The sequence below is a fragment of the Abramis brama genome (genome assembly GCF_963993115.1).
Source record: "Abramis brama genome assembly, chromosome: 11".
Taxonomy (NCBI): Eukaryota; Metazoa; Chordata; class Actinopteri; order Cypriniformes; family Leuciscidae; genus Abramis; species Abramis brama.
Window position 1 is genome coordinate 5961721 of NC_139973.1, and position 19902 is coordinate 5981622.

The 19902-nt window shown below is 36.5% G+C and overlaps 1 protein-coding gene across 1 annotated transcript; it reads right to left on the minus strand.

Moving 5' to 3' along the window:
• On the minus strand, positions 1-18520 carry ahcy (adenosylhomocysteinase). Its single transcript, XM_084128538.1, has 10 exons — positions 18027-18520; positions 15886-16076; positions 15099-15174; positions 12870-13022; positions 7854-7966; positions 7499-7706; positions 5801-5888; positions 3716-3833; positions 1859-2053; positions 1-688 (listed from the first exon to the last, which is right to left on the minus strand). The coding sequence occupies exons 1-10, from the start codon at positions 18052-18054 to the stop codon at positions 557-559; spliced, it is 1302 nt and encodes a 433-aa protein (XP_083984664.1). The 5' UTR covers positions 18055-18520; the 3' UTR covers positions 1-556.
• Between the last annotated feature and the right edge of the window lie 1382 nt (positions 18521-19902).

Sequence of the window (19902 nt, forward strand, 5' to 3'; positions counted from 1 at the left end):
TTACAGTCAAACACCACATTTATTTCATCAGGTCTTCATGAGTGGATGTAATGAAACAGGACGAGCTACCCAGACCCACTCAAACTCACAGCTTGCTAACAGAAAAATGATTACAATTTTTTTTCCCATCATTTTCATTATTTTAACAGGTTTACAAAAGTATGCATGGCCAAAAGGCAGTGCCTCGCTCAATTCATAGTTACCTGACAAACTGGAATCACTTCAGAGTAAGACACGGAAGAAGCAAAACGTGCCAGAATATTAATTTACTGAGGGGCATCAAATAACTGACCTAATGGAAGAATTTTGTGTTTTGTTTTTAATATAACCGTATCATAAAACAAGGAATGCAAATAAGACCGTGACAATGTGTTCACAAGTTAGCGTTGCACTTAAAATCAATGCAAAGAGTTGGTGAGAACCCACAGGCACTCGCGATGAGAGTAAGAGAGACACAATTAAGCACTATTATAGCCGCAAAGGTAAGTGGCACAACCGCCATTGATTGTGTAGTCCGTCCCCATCCACAGCTGAAGCTGTGATTGGTCAAAGCTACTTAGTAGCGGTAGTGGTCTGGTTTGAAGGGACCGCCAATGGGCAGACTCAAATATTTGGCTTGCTTCTCTGTCAGTTTGGTCAGTTTGACGCCAAGCTTGTCCAAGTGTGCGGCAGCTACCTCCTCATCCAGCTACACATACACAAAGGACATAGTGAGGAATACATACATTTCATATATTCATGTATAGCAGATACAAATTTCATCTGATAAGCTTCTCAGCTTGTTTTTTAAGCAAGCTTTGTAACACTCTTAGGGTGCTTTCACACTGGTAGTTTAGTGATTATTCATGTGTACCGTGCCCCGTTCTGAACTAATGTGAAAGCTGTCATGCGGACCCGGGTACCGAACCCGAGAGTACCTGGTCTGAGTTTAGTTGACCACTAACGCACATACAGTAAACCCTTGTGTCGTTTACTCTGCTGTGCATGATGGCATCAGCTTAATAAAAACCACAATATATTGATCGCATTCTGTTTTCTATTTTGTGGCGTGCATATTACTGATGACGTAAGTGCACTAGGGTTTGATAAAAATCAATTGAGACCAACCGGGAGGCACTGGGAACAATTGCACTCGGACCGCAGCAAAAATACCCAGTGTGAAAGCGCCCTTAAAATATTATTCATGGATAATGTGCATATTAAAAGGTAGGGACACCAAAGCGATGTCAAAGAAGTAGCGCTGATGAAAGCCAACCGTGTTGTCGCCTCGCGTCAGAGAAAAAAAAAAAAAAAAAATCTGTGCTTGAACACACTGAAAGGACTACAGGCGACTCAACTAGCACGCGTGTTGACCTCTGCATGTAAAGGAGATAACTGCCAATTTAAGCAGATATATTCGTCTATAGTCGTCATTCAAAAAGGGAAAGCGAAGCTAAGACTGCAGGTATACAAAACATAAATCAGCGCTTGCTTAACGTTTTGAATATCAATCATGCCAATCACGTTCTTTATTCCACTCATGTTATTCTGAAAATATTTGCTCAGTGGAATGCTCAGGTAAGATGACGTAAAATTCATCTTCAACGGCCTTGTGTCTGTGCCGTCTTGACTACTTCGCTTGCTTTCATCTCATTTGTTCACTTCTCTCTCTCACGATGGCCCGACGCCAATTCTAAATGTTGAATCTGCCAAAAAATAAACAATGGCATCCGACTAGAGACAACGGTGCGGAACACACCGAAAAAACGAAGTCAGCCCATGCTCAAAAACGATGCCCAACCACCGGCTTGGTGTGTCTTTACAGACAATATGACTCTACAGCATCTGTATTTGTAGAGTCTACATGAATATACTGTACCTTCTTTGGCAGGAAGTATACACCCAATGGGTATTTGCTGGTGTTAGTCCACAGCTCAATCTGGGCAAGAACCTGGTTGGTGAACGAGTTGCTCATCACAAAGCTCGGGTGGCCCATTGCACAGCCCAGGTTCACCAGACGCCCCTCAGCCAAAACAATGATGTGACGGCCACTTTTCATGCGGTAACGGTCAACCTGTATAAAAGAGGGGAGAATTAGTCAAAGTCCGATTAGGACATTCAAAAGCAGGATTTTGGCGTTTGGTGATGTCTGCAGGAAACAAGGCCAATAATGTGCATTTAGAAAGTAAATTGGGTTGTAAATTCATGTTTTTTGAATATTTAAAATCTTTACTATTTGAGCAAAGCATCGTTTTAAACGGGGTTTCATGAATCGAGACGTATCTGGCATTGGATAGATCAATCTGTGCATTCATTCTTGGAGTGTAAATGCAAAATAATAGACCTGCCTCTTTTTCTATGGAATGTGTTTCTTTGAATTGAAAAGTTGGTAATAAAATGAGCAACAGTTACTCATTGGCTCATATTTTTAAATATAAAATGGTTCTAAGCACTTTGTTTTATGATCCGTTCTGACAGGGATTCTTTTTTATTTCATGAATAAATAGCATAAGTTAATATAACAAACTGTTTCTTTGCATTTATTGCCAGTACTGGGCTCACAGTTCACATGGGTTGCGTACTTTGTACTGTGTGTGTGGATGGCAATGTTTGTCAGCCACCACCAAAGACCATTTTTAACCCAGGGAAAACCTGTTTTAACCCTGTTTACTTTTATTATTTAATATTAATAATTCAATTAAAAAAAATAATAATAAAAAAAAGTTGAAAAGTAAAGAAAAATTTGGTCAAATTCCTGGTTAAAGAAAAACAACCACCAACAAACATTTTAAGCTGGGTTTTAAGCAAGGGTTGATGATGGAACAAGCAAGACCTGAGGCCTGTTTCATAAAAGACGCTAAGAAAAGCGGGGATTAATCTCCAACATCTGACTTGAATGAACCCAACAAATAAATTGGGGCTAAAGCGGTTTCATAAAAAGGTAATTGAAGTTCACGCAATCCCACTAATTTGATCCAGGTTTATCTAGTCTGGATAATTGCGCGTGCACTTTTCTTCGCCAAATAGGAGCGCAATTATTCGGACTAAAATATACATTTTGCTTGAAAAATTACTATGCGATATTTTTAACACCAGAAATATCTTCTAACTATAATAATCTATCTTTAGGATGTCGGGTAAGTTGCGGTAAACTTATAGCTCATTACATTTTTACTTTGTAAAATAATAATTAAAGAAAATTGAACAGAAGTAGCCTAATTCAGAGAAGAATTTTTAAGAAACCAAATATAATAAAGATACAAAATATAGTTTTGGGCATATGCTCCTTAATAAAGATGAGTAATATCTGTTTGTGTTTCTTGTTTTATGGAACAGCCCTCTGGTTTCACAGACTAGTCTAGGATTAGGCCTTAGTTTAATTAGGGCATTTAAGTGGTTTTATAAATGTGCCTTAGAAAAAAAAAAAAAAATCAAAATGCACATTACTGCTGTGCATCTTAAGACAAAACAATGGCACTGACATATTTTAAGATTTGTCAGTGCAAGTTGCTTTCAGTTAAAACAGCTCAATGCATTTTAGTCTGAGACTAAACTGTACAAAAAAAAAAAAATTGATTTAAAGCGCAATAAATAACACTTATTTAATATTAATCATTTAATACAATTATTAAAGAAAAATTTGGTTAAATTCCTGGTTAAAACCAACAAAAACACCATGCATTAATGTTCCTCTAGTGCAGTCTTGAGTGGCAGCCATCAAATATTAATCCTGTACCTGAGGTTTGATGTTGATTTTCTCCGCCGCATGTTCATTGAGCCACTTCATGTCGATCTCACAGTCAAAGTGGCCTATGTTGCAGACGATGGCGTCATCCTTCATGTGCTCAAAGTGTCTGGGGAAAAAAATACACACACGAACACATTTACACTACCTGACTGAGTGAATCACAAAGATAAACAACATTTAGTCAAGCCACCATTTCAAACACCTTGGCACTACTAAATATCATCAAAAACAATACTCTAGAACATTAAATAAATTAGCGATGTTTGCTTTGGCATTTTGAACAAACCACTGAACATAATATTAAACTTGACAAGTAAATTGTCCAGCACCATTTATTCTACATCCATGATCCATGAATGATGCCTCAAATCATACGCCTTTTTGAGGAGAGGTGGGTGATTGCGTTTCTAGGGAATCAGACCGACGTAAGAATGTAGGTTCAAAATATTTCACCTCAATTGCATTTTACTTTCATAATCCAATCACCTGGATTGCATTTGCTTAACTGGTGCCAGACAGACATTCGCAGATTGCAAGCCTTTAAACATGTCCCATCTGCTCCAAAAACTTCTAGAGAATCTAAGACACAGTTCTCACATCTGTTGATAATGCCAAACAGCAGCTGTGCTTTACTGGCCCCTGCGCAGACTCATCCCTGCCATTCATCACAGAGGCCCACACCCCATCAGAACCAACCAGTTCACCTCCACATTTAAACATCAGATAAGCAATGAATAATACAGCACATGAATCTCAAGCACGCAGTGCAAAGTGTAGCCAGATCTCACGCTGTGCGTGTTTGATTGCAGACCCGGGAGTCCTTTCACTGCACATGAATCTCCCTGCCTGTTACACACAGAAGCCCATTTCACCAGGTTTAAAGGATTCATCGTTGACTAACTTTCACGCTGTGCCGGTCTGGATGACATCCTTTTGCAGTTGGCGTAGACTGTGAGAATTCAATAAAACAATTTAGCAAGGTGTCCAACATATCAGGCTGTGTTTGTATGCTGGAAATGCAAGACTTCTCTGCAGATTAAGAAGTGTGTGAAGCTGAATGTTTTGGCCATGAGAGTGCAATGTAAATAAATACACTACCATTCAAAAGTTTGGGATATTTTTTTGAACAAAATTAAAACTTTAATTCAGCAAGGATGCATTAACTGATCAAAAGTGACAGCAAAAACAATATAATGATAATAAGAAATGTTTCTCGAGCAGCAAATCAGCATATTAAAATGATTTCTGAAGGATCATGTGACACTGAAGACTGAAAATTCAGTTTTGATCACAGGAATAATTTACATTTTAAAATATATTCAAATAGAAAACAGTTATTTTAAATCGTAAATTACCGTTTATACAATTTTTGATTAAAAAAAATTGCAGACTTGTTGAACATATGAGACTTTTTCAAAAAAAAAAAAATCATACCGACTACAAACTGTCAATAAGGGGGAAAAACCAACTCGACTTTATCCATCTAGAATTGATTGGATTATGAAAAGCAGGCATTTCATAGCAGAATGGAGCCAGACCTACAGTAAATGAGTGTTCACATAAACAGCTAATTGGCTATTAGCTAACATCCAACAGCCAGGGTGCCTAAGTGACATCAGAAGAAAAAGGAAGTTGTTTCGGGGTTATTACAAAGACAATGTTTCCTTTGAAATAACATACGCAGATGATTGTCCACAATGAACCACCATTTTTGCAATACTGAGACAGTCCACAGTATGTTGGACATTGATGTTGCCAGGCGCAATAAATCTGATTGGGTAATAACCATGTTTTACAGCCTATGGTAATAACCTGTTGTATAATAAATTATTTTGGATTTATTATTGTTAAAAACAAAAAACAAACAAAAATGATCTCATCACTGGGCAAAAGGCTGCTGAAATTACAAGAACTTGTAATTACGAGTGTCTGTCATTACGAAACTGGAATTGGAATCAGAAACAGAATTTTCTCAGTTCTCGAGGGGACGAACATAATACAGAAATACTGTACAGCACACATTCTAGCTGAACATCTGTTAGTTGGTGTACGTTTGATTAATGTTGTACAAACCTGCCAAGGAGGATGTCCTCACAGCCAGTGGTGGTCACAAAGATGTTTCCTTCTTTGCAGGCCTCATCCATGGTGGTCACCTCATAGCCTGCATAACAAGAGCCGAATGAACCACAAGGTAGCCAGTAAAAATATATTTAAAAAAAAAAAAAGTCAAATATTCTTAAACTAGCCTGGCATGCGGTTACAGCAACCTTCAAAATTTAAAAATATGGGCTCTTTGGGTCTATTACCAAATTAAAATATTTTTTCACTTTTAAAACAACAAACAAGACTTTGAGGGATATTGAGTGCAGTACAAAGCATTCCCCAGTCTTCACAAATCTGCAATATTAATAATAACAATAATGGGGTTTTTTTTATTGTTAGGCTATGATATTGCTTGCTAGGCTAGTCTAACGGTTTACTATCTAGCTTTGATAACATGATCACACAGGGTGGGCAATAGAACCAAAATCTTATAGGCAAACCACAGCAAAAACAAATGTTCTAAAGTAAGTAAGTAATCAAATAAATAGTCAGTAATAAAATGAGAACAAAGAAAGAAAGTATTGGCGCGTTGACAGACGGCAGCCGCACACACAGAAATCCGTATGCCAGTACCGGATTGAGTCATTTTGTGCATTTATACAGCGCTTTTAACATCTTTTTCATTGGGAATTTTTTCATTCATCTATGTTTCTTAATCGCTTCGTGTTGGACGGCAGGTTAGAAAGGTTCACTTTTGCTATGTTTCACACAGACCACACACTGGCATCTGTATCCTCCTGAAAATAATGCATTGCAACTTAATTAAATTAGGGATAATTCAACTAGCTAATAATAATAATACATTTTTTGTGAGACCTTTACATGTTTTCAATTATTTTGCAGATTATTTATGAGGATCGCAAAAAAATGCTACATTTGATAGATTTTGCAAAGTTGTTCACCTTTCACTACATACCAAAGAAAGAAAAAAAAAGACTAAAACACAGATAAAAATTATTCTTATCACTCGAAGAGAGGTGTTTACAGGGTGTCTACAGATATAAACAAGTTAAATTTAAGACTTAAGACCTTTTTAATGCCACTTAGAATGAAATTTAAGACCAAACCTGTGATGGAAATACACATATTACAAGCGTATATGTAATATTTAACCTAAGTAATTGAAATAATTTAATATTCACTACTTGTTTATTGAACTAAAATCAATGTAACATTTGCAATCGTGAGAATATTCAGCAAAATAGCTCCTGTCATGTTATGTTACATAACTATATCACGTTATAAATAAAAAAACTCAACATTTAGAATTCTTACCTCAGTATGTTTCTTTATGTTTGCCGTTATGCTCATTTGTTTTGATTTCTTCCTATAAAATCTATCACAGACACAGAGACAAGCAGCACGAGCCTCAACAGCGTTACCAGAAAAAGCCTACATTATCATTATCAATAGCTGTTTATGTAATAAAATCTGAATCATTCTGGCGATTCGATGCTTCACTGGTTATTTGACGGACATTAGGTCCGTCAGACTGGAGAAATTTTTGCGGTAACGTAACGTGACCAGACATTTTAATACTTTTTAAGGCCTTTTATTAGGAAAACTTTATTTAAGACATTTTAAGACTTTTTAAGGACCCGTGGACACCCTGGTTTAAATAGGAAGGAAAGGAACACACAGACAGACAAAAAAATACATAATCCATACCCTCCATAGCTGCCTGCAGAGCGTTGATGGGATCGATTTCTGTGACAATGACTCTGGCACCGAACCCTCGTAGGGCCTGAACGCAGCCCTTACCCACGTCACCGTACCCGGCCACCACTGCCACCTTACCGGCAATCATCACATCTGTGGCCCGCTTGATGCCGTCAATCAAAGACTCACGGCAGCCGTACAGGTTGTCAAACTTACTCTAAAGGGAGGGGGGGAAATAAATCATTCCCAAATAACTGTCATAATATTATAACCATGCACAGTGCTCACGTTTGTGTGAACAAACAAAACATCACAGGGAATAACAGGATAAAAGCATGCACTGTTATTATATCTAGGTTATTACCTTAGTCACAGAGTCATTGACATTGATGGCAGGAACTTTAAGTTCTCCTTTCTTCAACATCTTGTAGAGGTTATGAACTCCTGTTGTGGTCTCCTCAGAGATGCCCTTGATCCCTGAGGGATTAACCAGGAAGAATTATTTTGTAAAAGTTAAAGACCCAGAATATCAAACTAAGTGCATCTGCTTGGAAGGAATGTTGGAATAACTGCTTGGCCGATCAGTTTTATTGTTGTGTAGGTTAGCTTGACCTTCACTGGTGTGACTGATGAGGCCAAATCAAATCCAAGACTTTTCAGCCATCTACTTAAGGAAAGATAAGTGACTGTCACAAACCCTTCTGACAACTTTATAGCCTCAGTGAAAAACGTACTATAGCTCAGCAGCCAAAAGTATTATAAATAACTCTATGATGAAGCATTTTGGGCATAAAGCCACCCGAAACGAAAATATACGAGGAGCAAAAATCACCGCAGGTCTTCATTTTATTTTGTGCCGTTTCACAGAGAGACTGGCTATTATTCAAGTATGTTTGATGCTGAGAGAGACACAATGCTGTTTCCTGTACACATGCAATGGAAAACATTATCACAAATTAACATACTGTTATCGTTAACTATAAAACAGATCATTCTGAATTCTGACTGGTCAATACAGAATTCCAGACATGCTAAAATTAGACTTGGATTACTAATAGACCTTTTTTTTTTTTTTTTTTTTTTTTCACAAAGGCTACATTTATTTGACCAAAAATACAGTAAAAACAGTGAAATATCATTACAATTTAAAATAACTTTTCTATTTGAATATATTTTAAAGTGCAATTTATTCCTGTGATGCAAAGCTGAATTTTCAGCATCATTACTCCAGTCTTTGTCACATGATCATTCAGAAATCATTCTAATATGCTGATTTGCATATTTATTACAACTACTTGCGATTTTACGGCGGTTGACATCCAGCTTAACATTTATTACTATTATCAATGTTGAAAACAGTTGTGCTGCTTAATATTTTTGTGGAAACCGTAATAATATATATTTTTTTACAAGATTCTTTGATGAATAGAAAAATTAATAAACAGCAACATTATAAAATATATTTTTAAACAGACCCTTGTTTGATAGAGGTATGCAACATTTGGCATGAGTTTTATATCCAGTGCTATAATTCACAGTTCACTAACTGGGGGAATCAAAGAGTGACCTACTTTAAAAAAAAAAAAAAAAAAAGTTTAAAAGAATTAGATTAAGTTTACTGCAGGGTTTCCGTTGTCCGGTAATTGCCGGACATTGGCCGGAAAAAAAATGAAATGTCCGACAAAATTAAATATCTCCGGTCAAATTGTCCGATTAAAATTGCCTAATAATCCCGCCCCCCTAACACAATCTGAATTTGAGAATAAGCCTAAAATGTATAAAGCAAAAATATACTGACCTTTGGCTATGTTATAAAGGAACAGGCTCTACCGTTTGAAAGTTATTAAACATTATTACATGGCTTGGTTGAATTCCAATGTGGAATGCGGTCTGTTATTTCTTGATATCAGACCGCTGCGAAGCACTAGCGGGGCCAGGATTTTGATTGTAGGTGGGCCTCCAGAAAACTGGATGGGCCAGTTAAAATAAGCCAAAAAAATTAATAAAAACGGGTTCCCCTTCATCTCCGTTTCAGCGCTTTTCTGGGCACTGAGGACAGCGACTCAGTAGCCTACCTGAATTTAATGTGTAATCATAGGTAAAAAAAAAAAAAAAAAACACTTGAACAGGATTTTTTTGTTGTTGCTTTTTTAATACAATTACAATTTAATTTAATTTATTGTTTAATAAAATTATAGGCCTATTATTTTTAGTTTATTAACAGCAACAACAGCTGTAAAGATGAAGTTGACGATCGCCATCTCCGTAGTGAACGCGCCTATAGAGAGAAATGCATCATTGATTACATAATCAGAGAGTAGCCTATTTCTTTTCGTTTTAAATTGTTAAAAAGACATGTCAAGCTTTCTTAAGATATATTTCATGTCTGTGAGGCCTACACTGAGTTTCGTTAAATTAGGATGAGATGCGCTCCAGTTCACGAGCAATGCAAGTGACCGCGCGGGCGCCTGCATGATTAGGCCTATCGTCTGCTATATTTGCTTTTTATTAAATCCAGGCAATTGGTTGATAAAAAAAAAAGATTAAAATTAAGACAATTTATACAAAACGAAATTCACTTCAAAAAAGTCTTTCTACAAAACAAAACTTAATTAAGTGGTCAAAATCATGTCTGACCCGCTCCATGTCTCTCGATATTGCGCATCTTACTCGTGCAGTTCACTTTTCATAATCAACATAAATTAAAAAAAATAACATAATATTTTAACAAATATTAAACTAAATAAGCTTATTTAATGGCTACAACACATAGTAGACCTCCTAGACTCTCTATTTGTACAAATTGCTGCACATTCATTTTATTCTGAATTTTGCACACACAAGTTGAAAGGCATTTGTTTGTGCATGCATGTAAAACATATTATCTGCAACATTCATCAAGTTCACTGATAATTATGCGTGCATTTATTAATTATTATCTTAATGAATAATGAAACAAGGACGAAGCATATAAACTGCGTTGTTTGTTTAGAATGGAATGGATCGCAAATAGATCCGAATGAAGAAACGAACCATATAGAAAAATGTTTTTTCCGTCTATTTGAAAGTTAGGCAAATAAACATGTTGCATTCGGCCTGATTATGTCATTTTTTAAGTTACGCTATGTAAAATATCATCAAAATGTCCGGAAAACATTTTTTTCTAGCGGAAACTCTGGTTTACTGGCGTGGCCTCTACCTAGAATCAGAGAGCTGACCTTTGTGTTACCAGCCCAGATGTTTAACCCTACTAAAGGGTAGAGGTCAAATAGCGTAGCCTCATAAATTTGACATTTATAGAGTAAAACTAACCACATCACCTCCACACTCTATCAATAAAACAAGATTCTGTTGGGAACTTCCCCTTTCCTAAGTATCGTAATGCTTTTCAGTTTTCCAGGAATGCTTATATTATAAGGTTTATATTTGTGACTGCTCCTATTGAAGGTTTCTTTCTTTGCTGGGTCAAGAAAGGAACGGCTTACCCCTTCTTCACTTATCTTGGAGTAAAGAGTGCGAATTACCCTACCATAATTGGGGGGTACTGCTCCTTCTCTTCTTCTATGACCATCATGGTCCACTACCATATCAATCCCCACCGTGATCAACATGTTGTGCACCACACATACAAAGGTCTAAACATGCGACAAACTGGTAATCATTAGGCTACAGAATATATTGTTATTATATATCCAAAAGAGAACTGTTTTGATCAATTCCCAAAAGTTAGAAGTTAAGTGCACTGAAATACCATTCTATTTACTAGTAAAAGTAATACCTTTACAAGAAGCCTAGTGCCTATTTCAGGGTTTTTCCTGGCTCAAAATGAGGCGGAGGTGGTAAAATCATAATAATGCATTTTAATAATAAGATAATCAAATGTGTATTTTTTTGTAGATCATCATATAGCCTAATGTGTTTCCCACATTTTTTTGTTGGTGGAGCTTGGTATCTCTAGGGGGGCCCGGGGGGGGGGGGAATTTTGTACATTTTAAAGATAAATTCATTAATCTGGTGCACTTTGAGCCCCCCGAATCCACTGTTAAAAATAAATAATCCACCCGCAAACCGCCCATATTCTTTGATTTAGATATCTGCATCTGATCATCACATTACAATTATTCAAATTCTCAGTGTTAAGCATGATAATATGGTAACATACACTGAAGTAGGCTGATTTAAAATGAACATTTATTTAAAATAAAAGTTCTTCTTTTGGCAAAATTACATTTCCTTAATAGCCTAAACAGAGGCTGTACTCTCTTCAAGCTTAAATTGTCAATGTTTCATTACATCACTGTTTGAAAACACTTTTTTAATTTTTTGTACCTTTATAAAGGGCATTTTCCCCTAAATTTATTAAATGTATGCTCCATCTTTCATTTCAAATTCTTAAATTTGATAAATATATTCAATTAAAATAATTAGACACTAGGCTGTTACCAATAAAATTAAATAATTTACATAGAAAAATTATAACTGTATTAAATTAGATTATTTGAAATATTTTTGAATATACAAATAAGGAATGTTGAAAAGAATGATACTTTATGAATCTAGCGTTTTGTCATTCAACGTTGACGCTTGCTTGAGAAGTTGAAGTCGTTCTTTATCTCCGTTGCTTCTAGCCACGGTGGTTAAAAATGGTACGGTCCACAATAGGGGTGTCTGAAATCGATTTACATTAAAATGTTCCTACAGTGAAAATAGGAGTTGACTTGTATTGTAACTGTAATTATATTTTTTCACAATATCAGAAAAATTATCTGACCCCCCCCCAAAACTGATATTTTTGTCCCTTTGGGACACCCCCCCCCCCCTATAATTCGAACTATGTTGGAGTACTGAATAACTACCCAATGGTGATGTAATTTATTGGTATGCTTATTTTACTCTGCTGCTTTTTTTTTCTCTCTTCTCCCTCTCCCCCTTTTTCCCCCTTTTGTGTGGTAATTACTTTTTTTTTTGATAATGTACTTTAATGTGTGTTTTGTAGAGAATTCAAATGAATAGCCACCTGGGCATTTTGTATTAGCTCAGATGCGCCAACTATGTCTAAACCCCGTCAATGTTAAAAGCTCAAATAAAAAAGAAAAAAAAGAAAAGAAAGGAACGGCTTGATCGTGGATTAGCCTGCCATCTAGTGGCCATAAAACAGCAGTACAGTGCAACTGTATGATGAGCATCAGTAGCCCAGAAGTACTGTTATTATTACTAGCAATGGAAATCCAGACAATGGAGTAATGAAGTACTATACGAGTAGTCTAAATGACTATTTCCTGCCTGTTCAAGAGGAGTAGACACACGTGATGAGTAGACGCACGTGATGAGTACAGATGAGCAGATGATGACAGAACAGAAAGCAGACAATATTATATACCTGCAAGCAGTTTGGGGTATTTCTGGTGCACCATGTTGGTCAAGTCTCCACCGTCGTCCAGGATCATGTTAAGAGGCTGACCGTCCTTGAAGTAGATCGTCTGCTCTATGCACCACACATACTCTTCATCAGTCTCTCCCTTCCAGGCATACACTACAGCAAAGCACAAACAACACACACACATTAGATGACAAGATACGCATCAGAATTGTGTCCCTGACTGCTACAAATACTCACTGGGTTATAGTCACTGGGTTTGTGCTCGAGTGCACCTGCATATTCAATCTTATTCTCAAAGTTACATCCAATTCAGTTTTCCTGCCACTTAACGTCACAAACAAATAAATGATTTGCCATTTTACTGGAACAAATGTAATACATGTCAAACAGAGGTGCTTTACTGTCCAAGTGGTTCTTTGCCAGTATAAGGTGCAAAGTGGAGAGAATGCTGTTAGTAGCTGTACATCTGCTCATTTCAGAAGCACAACAAGCTCTAAATATGTTTGACATTTTTAATGTGGCATTATTTTCTAGCTGGTATAACAATTAGTTGAGAATGCAGCTAAATAAGCAAAGGATGCACCTACTGTCATCACTGTGAACGAGAAATGCTAAACCATCAATTTTCAAATGGTTTAAAATGCAAAAGATGCGTGCAGAGTCAGTAAGTCACCCAATCAAAAAAGTGGCATCATGATTCTCTTACATATCACTCAAAAGTTTGGGGTAATTTTTTTTTTAAAAGAATGTTATACTTTTATTAAGCAAGTGTGCATTAAATTGAAGAAAAGTGACACAAAAGGCATTTATAATGACATTTCTATTTCAAATAAATGCTGTTCTTTTGAACACTCAATTCAAAGTATACTGAAAAAAACATTATGGCTTGCTCAAAAATAACAGCACAACTGAATTTAACATAGATAATAATCAGAAATGAGCTCTAAATCAGCATATTAGAATAATTTCTGAATGATCATGTGACAAAGACTGGAATAATGATGCTGAAAATTCAGCTCTGCGTCACAGGAATAAATTACATTTTAAAATATATTCAAATAGAAAACATTTATTTTAAATGGTAATAATATTTCATAATATGACTGAATTTTTGATCAAATAAATGCAGCCTTGGTGAGCACAAGAGACTTCTTTAATAAATAAATAAATAAATAAAACACCACCACATTTCTAACCCCATATTTGTAACCAGTAGTTCACCCCTACTGTCACTCGAATATCAGATAGTACTGTGCTGTTTTGGTTATATCAAGATATTTGAATGTTTTTGTCAATCAAATGTACTCTGCATCAACACTAATTCTGACATGCTTACTGTCAACCACCTCAGTTCTCACAGTTATTCCTCTAAATGAATCTGTGAACTGCAATTTAGTTTTAAAAAGGCATGCAATTGTTGCTCAAAGGGCTTAACTAGTATTAATCGGCTCTGTTCCACAACTAGTGAGCTAGTCAGCAGCATTTTAATGCATCAGTCAAGCTCCTGACACAAGAGCAGTTGCAAAAGGCTGTCAGCGTAATTATGCTGCCTGCTAAAATACCTTCTTAAGGCCTGCATTTAGGCTTATCCTTTGTGGAGAATGCAATCTCGTAATGCACTCAATCAATGAAAAAACTCCATCCAAGATAGCAGACAAAGAGGGAGAAATGCTGATAGATATTTAGAATTCATTCTATACCATTTCACCCAATATGCATGTGTTTTTATTATAATATAATGCATGTGCATTTTTATGCTAATTGGAGTATTGAAGCTGCTGCCTAAGAAAACACTTAAGAGCTGGAAACTGGAAAAGCATGGGATAAAATCCGTTTGATGTTGTTTGATAGACATTGCGCAATCTTTTGCCATCTTTCACCCTAAAAATCATTCAGTTTGAATCCCTTTGAAGGTTTCAGAGCTTAAAACTGCTTGGGAAAAGTCTTTTTGTGGACTGAAAGCTGTAATGATGAAGTTGATAAAGCTGTCTTTGCCTGCATGTTAGTCCTTCAAAAATTTTGAGCGAAATCTAATGATTAAACTTATTTGTGCTGATTCTAGGTTTTACTCTGCTATGGAGCACATGCTTTAAGCCGGATGCGTCTCTAAACCCTGCGTTCCTCTTATCTACATTTGATTGCGCAGCTTTAGAGCAAACAGTCTGCAGGATTACGCCAGAGCCGTGTTTATGGAACAGACCGACAGCGCAGCACATCAACACCTGTTACCTGGAACGCCAGTTTTGGCAATGGCTGACGCTGCGTGATCCTGGGTCGAGAAGATGTTACAGCTGGACCACTGGACCTGCAGCAGACAGACATCAAGGAGAAGGAATGAGATCATGTGACTTATATAGACTTAAAAGATCGTTCCATAACTTTGTTTTGATAAAGTATGGCCTTGGGCTCGGAAATTCCAGTTTGACGAAGGAAATAAGGGATAAGAAGAGGGATTCATTTCAGTCAGACTGCATCTATGAGTAGGAAAAATGGGTGAAGAAACTGTACTGTCCCTTTCCAAAACAAAGTACTATGGCAATGTGATTGAATCATATAGTAATAATATGAAACAACTTATTTACATATCATGGAATTTACATTTCAAAGAATAGCATGGTCTTATGCTTACCAAGGCTGCATCTTTTTATTCAAAAATACAGAAAAATAGAAATATTGTGAAATATTATTACAATAACTGTTTTTACATTTTTAACAGGATTCTTTGATGAATAGAAAGTTCTAATATAAGCAGAAATCTTTTGTAACAGTACAAATTTAAAATTGTGTGTTCTTGCTGAATAAAAGTAATCATTTCTTTTGAATAAGTAAATACAGATTCTGTCAGCGATTGATCATTTAATGAAAGTTAAGAATGTTAGTATAGTAATTTCCGATACAAAGACACTTTTTAACGCAAATATAGTGAGTTTGGAATGAGCGTGGGTCAATAATGCCAGATTTTTCATTTCTGGGTATTAACCATTCCTTTAATGTTTTTGCATTTGCTTCCCCTCACCTCGGCTCCCAGGGCGGTCAGGGTTTCGATGAGCACCGCGGTCTGTAGAGTCATGTGCAGACAGCCTGCGATGCGAGCGCCTTTCAGGGGTTTCGTCTGGCCGTAGAGCTCCCTCATCTTCATCAGACCTGGCATCTCATTCTCAGCAATGTCTATGGCTTTACGTCCCCACTCGGCCAGGCTGATATCAGCTGGACACAGAAAATGACATTTATGTCCATTATAACATGCAAGTTAAAGAGGTCTTTGAAATGTCAGTCTCATACTTGGACATCTAGAAGAGGAATTCAACAGATGACACCCAAAACCGCATGCCTAACGTGTCTTGGACTGGTTAAGGAGAAGATGGTGCTTGGTTTCATGTGCACACTTAACCATGAGGTTACCCAAAAAGAGATTCTGACTTTAATTTTACTTCCAGTGTTCCTACCACAGCAGATAATGGAAGAAAACACGCCTGCCTTAATATTCAGTTGTCGAACAAATGTTTAATTACAAAATAAAATGGCATTTGATCAGAAAGTACATTTTTAACTGCAACCGGAAACATATAACAAGATCTAAGGAACAATTCAGAGTATTTGAAATACGATGTTGTTAGGAATGGGAATTTCCATGACTTAAAACTATTAATTCCCGACATTTTCCAATACCTGTTACCATTTTCCATTGACCATGGGAACCCTGTAAAACGCCTTCAGAATGGACTATTAATAAATAAGGCAAGTTTGCAGTAGTGCTGGCAGTAAAAGTCAAACTTTTACATTTCATTCACTGATTTTGAAAAACTGAACTCTGAACGTTCAAGACTATGGAGCAAAGTCCGACTGGATTTACTATTGAATTACTTCTGCCTTATCTGCAGTGAGAACATCAGAGAGGTTTGCTGAAAAACACAACAACAGACGCTGCTAATGCCTGAGGGACAGACAGGTGCCAAGTCCGGTCACTGTGACTATGCTGACAGTGTCTAAACGAGACGCAGAAACAACTGTTAAGACATGAATACGTGTTTAATTAGCCCTAAATTGAAGTACACCGTTTTAGCGCTTACCATTCATTTATGGTTTATCACGAACCGGTTAACTCTGAATCGCCATCAATGTCCGATTCGTAGACGAATCATTCTTTTGAGCTGGACCTTCTCAATTAAGTTAATCGATTGTTTTATATTCACATGCAAACAAATAGCTGGTTTAATAAACACAATTTTATGAAATAGGGCAAACACTTTTTAGCCAGTTGATTAATTAATCAGCTTGTAATTTAAATGTAATATTGTTTATTGTACATACAAATCATTTTAGGGTCTAAATGACTATGTTCTATGGTCTACAACAAACAGAACTGGGAGACATACAATTATTATTACCTGTTAATAAAACAACTAGACCGAAAACCCGAAATAAAAAGCAATATTTTACTATATTTCAAAAGTTTTAAAGCATTAAATGTGCAATAACGGAGTGTCAGTGTCCAAATAATGACGTAAGAGCAGCCAAACTGTTTTATGAACCGATTCTACGAAACGAACTGTTCAATAGAACCGATTCGTGAAAATGAATGAGTACGTTCAATGAAAAGTGGCGGCGCGTATGACCACCGCATTGTGGGAAATGTAGTTCGGAAGAGAAGCAGTTCTCGTACAGAGGAGCTTCTCCAGTGCACAAAAAAACTACAACTTCCAAACTTTCTTCTTCACGTCTTCCGAATGGAACCACGCTAGCTTGTTTGACAGGTGTTAGATATAAAATCGTACTTTGCGAGTAACCATAAATGGCTATGGTAATAAACTAGACCCATTTAGTGCACGAACAGTGATTTTAAGGGGGCGGGTTTGCAATAGAGCGTCTTGTGCAAGGCAGCGTGAAGTGACGCGTCCACTACCATGTGTTATATTGTATAAGTACTAGCAACTAAAGATTTGCAACAATTCATGCTCGGTCAAAAATACAACCCAATACCCTTTTGCAAAGATTCGTAAGCTTTATCGAGAGGCTATTAGAGAGCTTAGTAGAAATCACCAGCATGGAGTCAGCTAATTAGCATTGGCGGTAACTTAAAATACATAACTGCACGCTTTTGTGCAGAACAGCATTACGCCGGATGTAAAGTCAAAAATCAAATAAACTTATACTAACCAACTTTGAATGGAAGCTTCTCTGACATTTTGATGTACTGTCGTTTGGTAAGCCTGATATGAGTTGGTTGAGAGCCCGGCTGTGGACCTGAGTAAGTGCAGAAGGAGGTAGCTGTTGTGTGAACTTGATTATAAGCGTGTACAGACCGGTTGTTGTAATATTCATGAGATCAGGCTGCATGTCGTTTCTCATTGGCTGAAAAATGCCACGCCTTGTCGTTCTAAATAGAGACAAAGCGCAACGCGTCATAATGTGAAGACCACGCCCACCGGGGGGAAAACAGTCCAACGGTCTCCATTGATTTTGCATTGCGAGAGGCTGCCTCCTTGTCATTTCTTGCTTCTAACAAAAGACAGAATAATGCCTAAAAGTTGCTATGTGACAAGGTGTACAGCAAACAAGCTAAGAAACCCAGAAATAATTTTTCATAAGCTGTCGACCCCAAAAAACGAGCGTTTGGGGACGGTTGGATTGTTTTCCCCCCGGGTGTGGGCGTGGCCTAAATACGCTCTGTCTCTATAAACGATGGTGGGCGTGTTTATCTGGCCCTACGGTAGCCTATAAGAATCCACGGTGGTTTAGGCTGTGTAATATCATTTGGAATGTGGAGAGGTCTTGAATAATATACAAGTACAACAAGTTTCAACTGGCTTTGGGTGTTTTACTAATATTTAACAGCGGATCTGAGCTTGTGGGAAGAAAGCGTATTGGGCTTTTCATAAATGTAACAGTTTAAAATGTTTTAAAGGCAGAAATCTGCTGACAAAACCAGTTGGAGTTGCTTTACAGTGAGGCCTCCTGTATAAAGTCCATTGAGTGAACCCTGAAAACATGCCCCATGTTTATCCCTATATCTGAAAAGAACACCGGGTGATTTACAGAACACCCTGTCAATCATACAATTATTAAATGCAACTGACTGATCTGAATTTAAATGTTGAGGTAGATTATTACTTCAACTACTGTTTGAAAAGTAAAGTTGAAAAGGCTGCATTTACTTGATCAAAATATTGTAAAAGTAATGTGAACTATTATTTCAATCTAAAATAACTGTTTTCTCTTGCAATATATTTTTAATTTATATATTTTTTTTTATATATTTTGATTTATATTCATATTTATATTCAACTCCTGTGATGGCAAAGCTGAATGAATTTTCTTAATCTTCAGTGTCACATGTTCCTTCAGAAATCATTCTAATATGCTGATTTGCTGCTCATTATCAATGTTAAAAACACTTGTGCTACTTAATATTTTTGTGTAAGCCGTGATGGATTTTTTTCAGGACTCTTTGACTAATAGAAATCCATGCAACATTATATATGTCTTTACTGTCACTTTTTATCGATTTAATGTGTCCTTGCTGAATGAAAGTATTCATTTCTTTTAAAAAATCTTACAGACCCAAAATTTTAATCCATATGCAACAGCATATTAGAACTTTTTCATAATATATGTGTTCTTACTGTGCTGAAGTCATGTGCCAGGACTAGGAAACTCAGTAAAAATATTTTAATAACAATAAATGAGATCATAATGATAGTGATATAACAATGACAAATCCAGCACCTACAATATAATGAAAACATACAAATGTATTAAAAGCTTGTCTTTCACATCCTGTGCAAATCAGTTTCCATTACTACAGAAAGAATGTTGCTTCCACTGCAAGAAACAAACAGAAAAGTACCATAATATATTATATTCCATTATTGTCTCTAAAAGATTTCTGACTGTATGCATGTAACAGAACAGTGGGGTATTTTAAAATAAAAAAGATATACTCTCAGGCCTCTTGTCTGGTGATACTATTTCTACAAATACATATTTCAATATTCAATAGTCAAAAACATGTTTTTAAGCTGAACAGTGATGC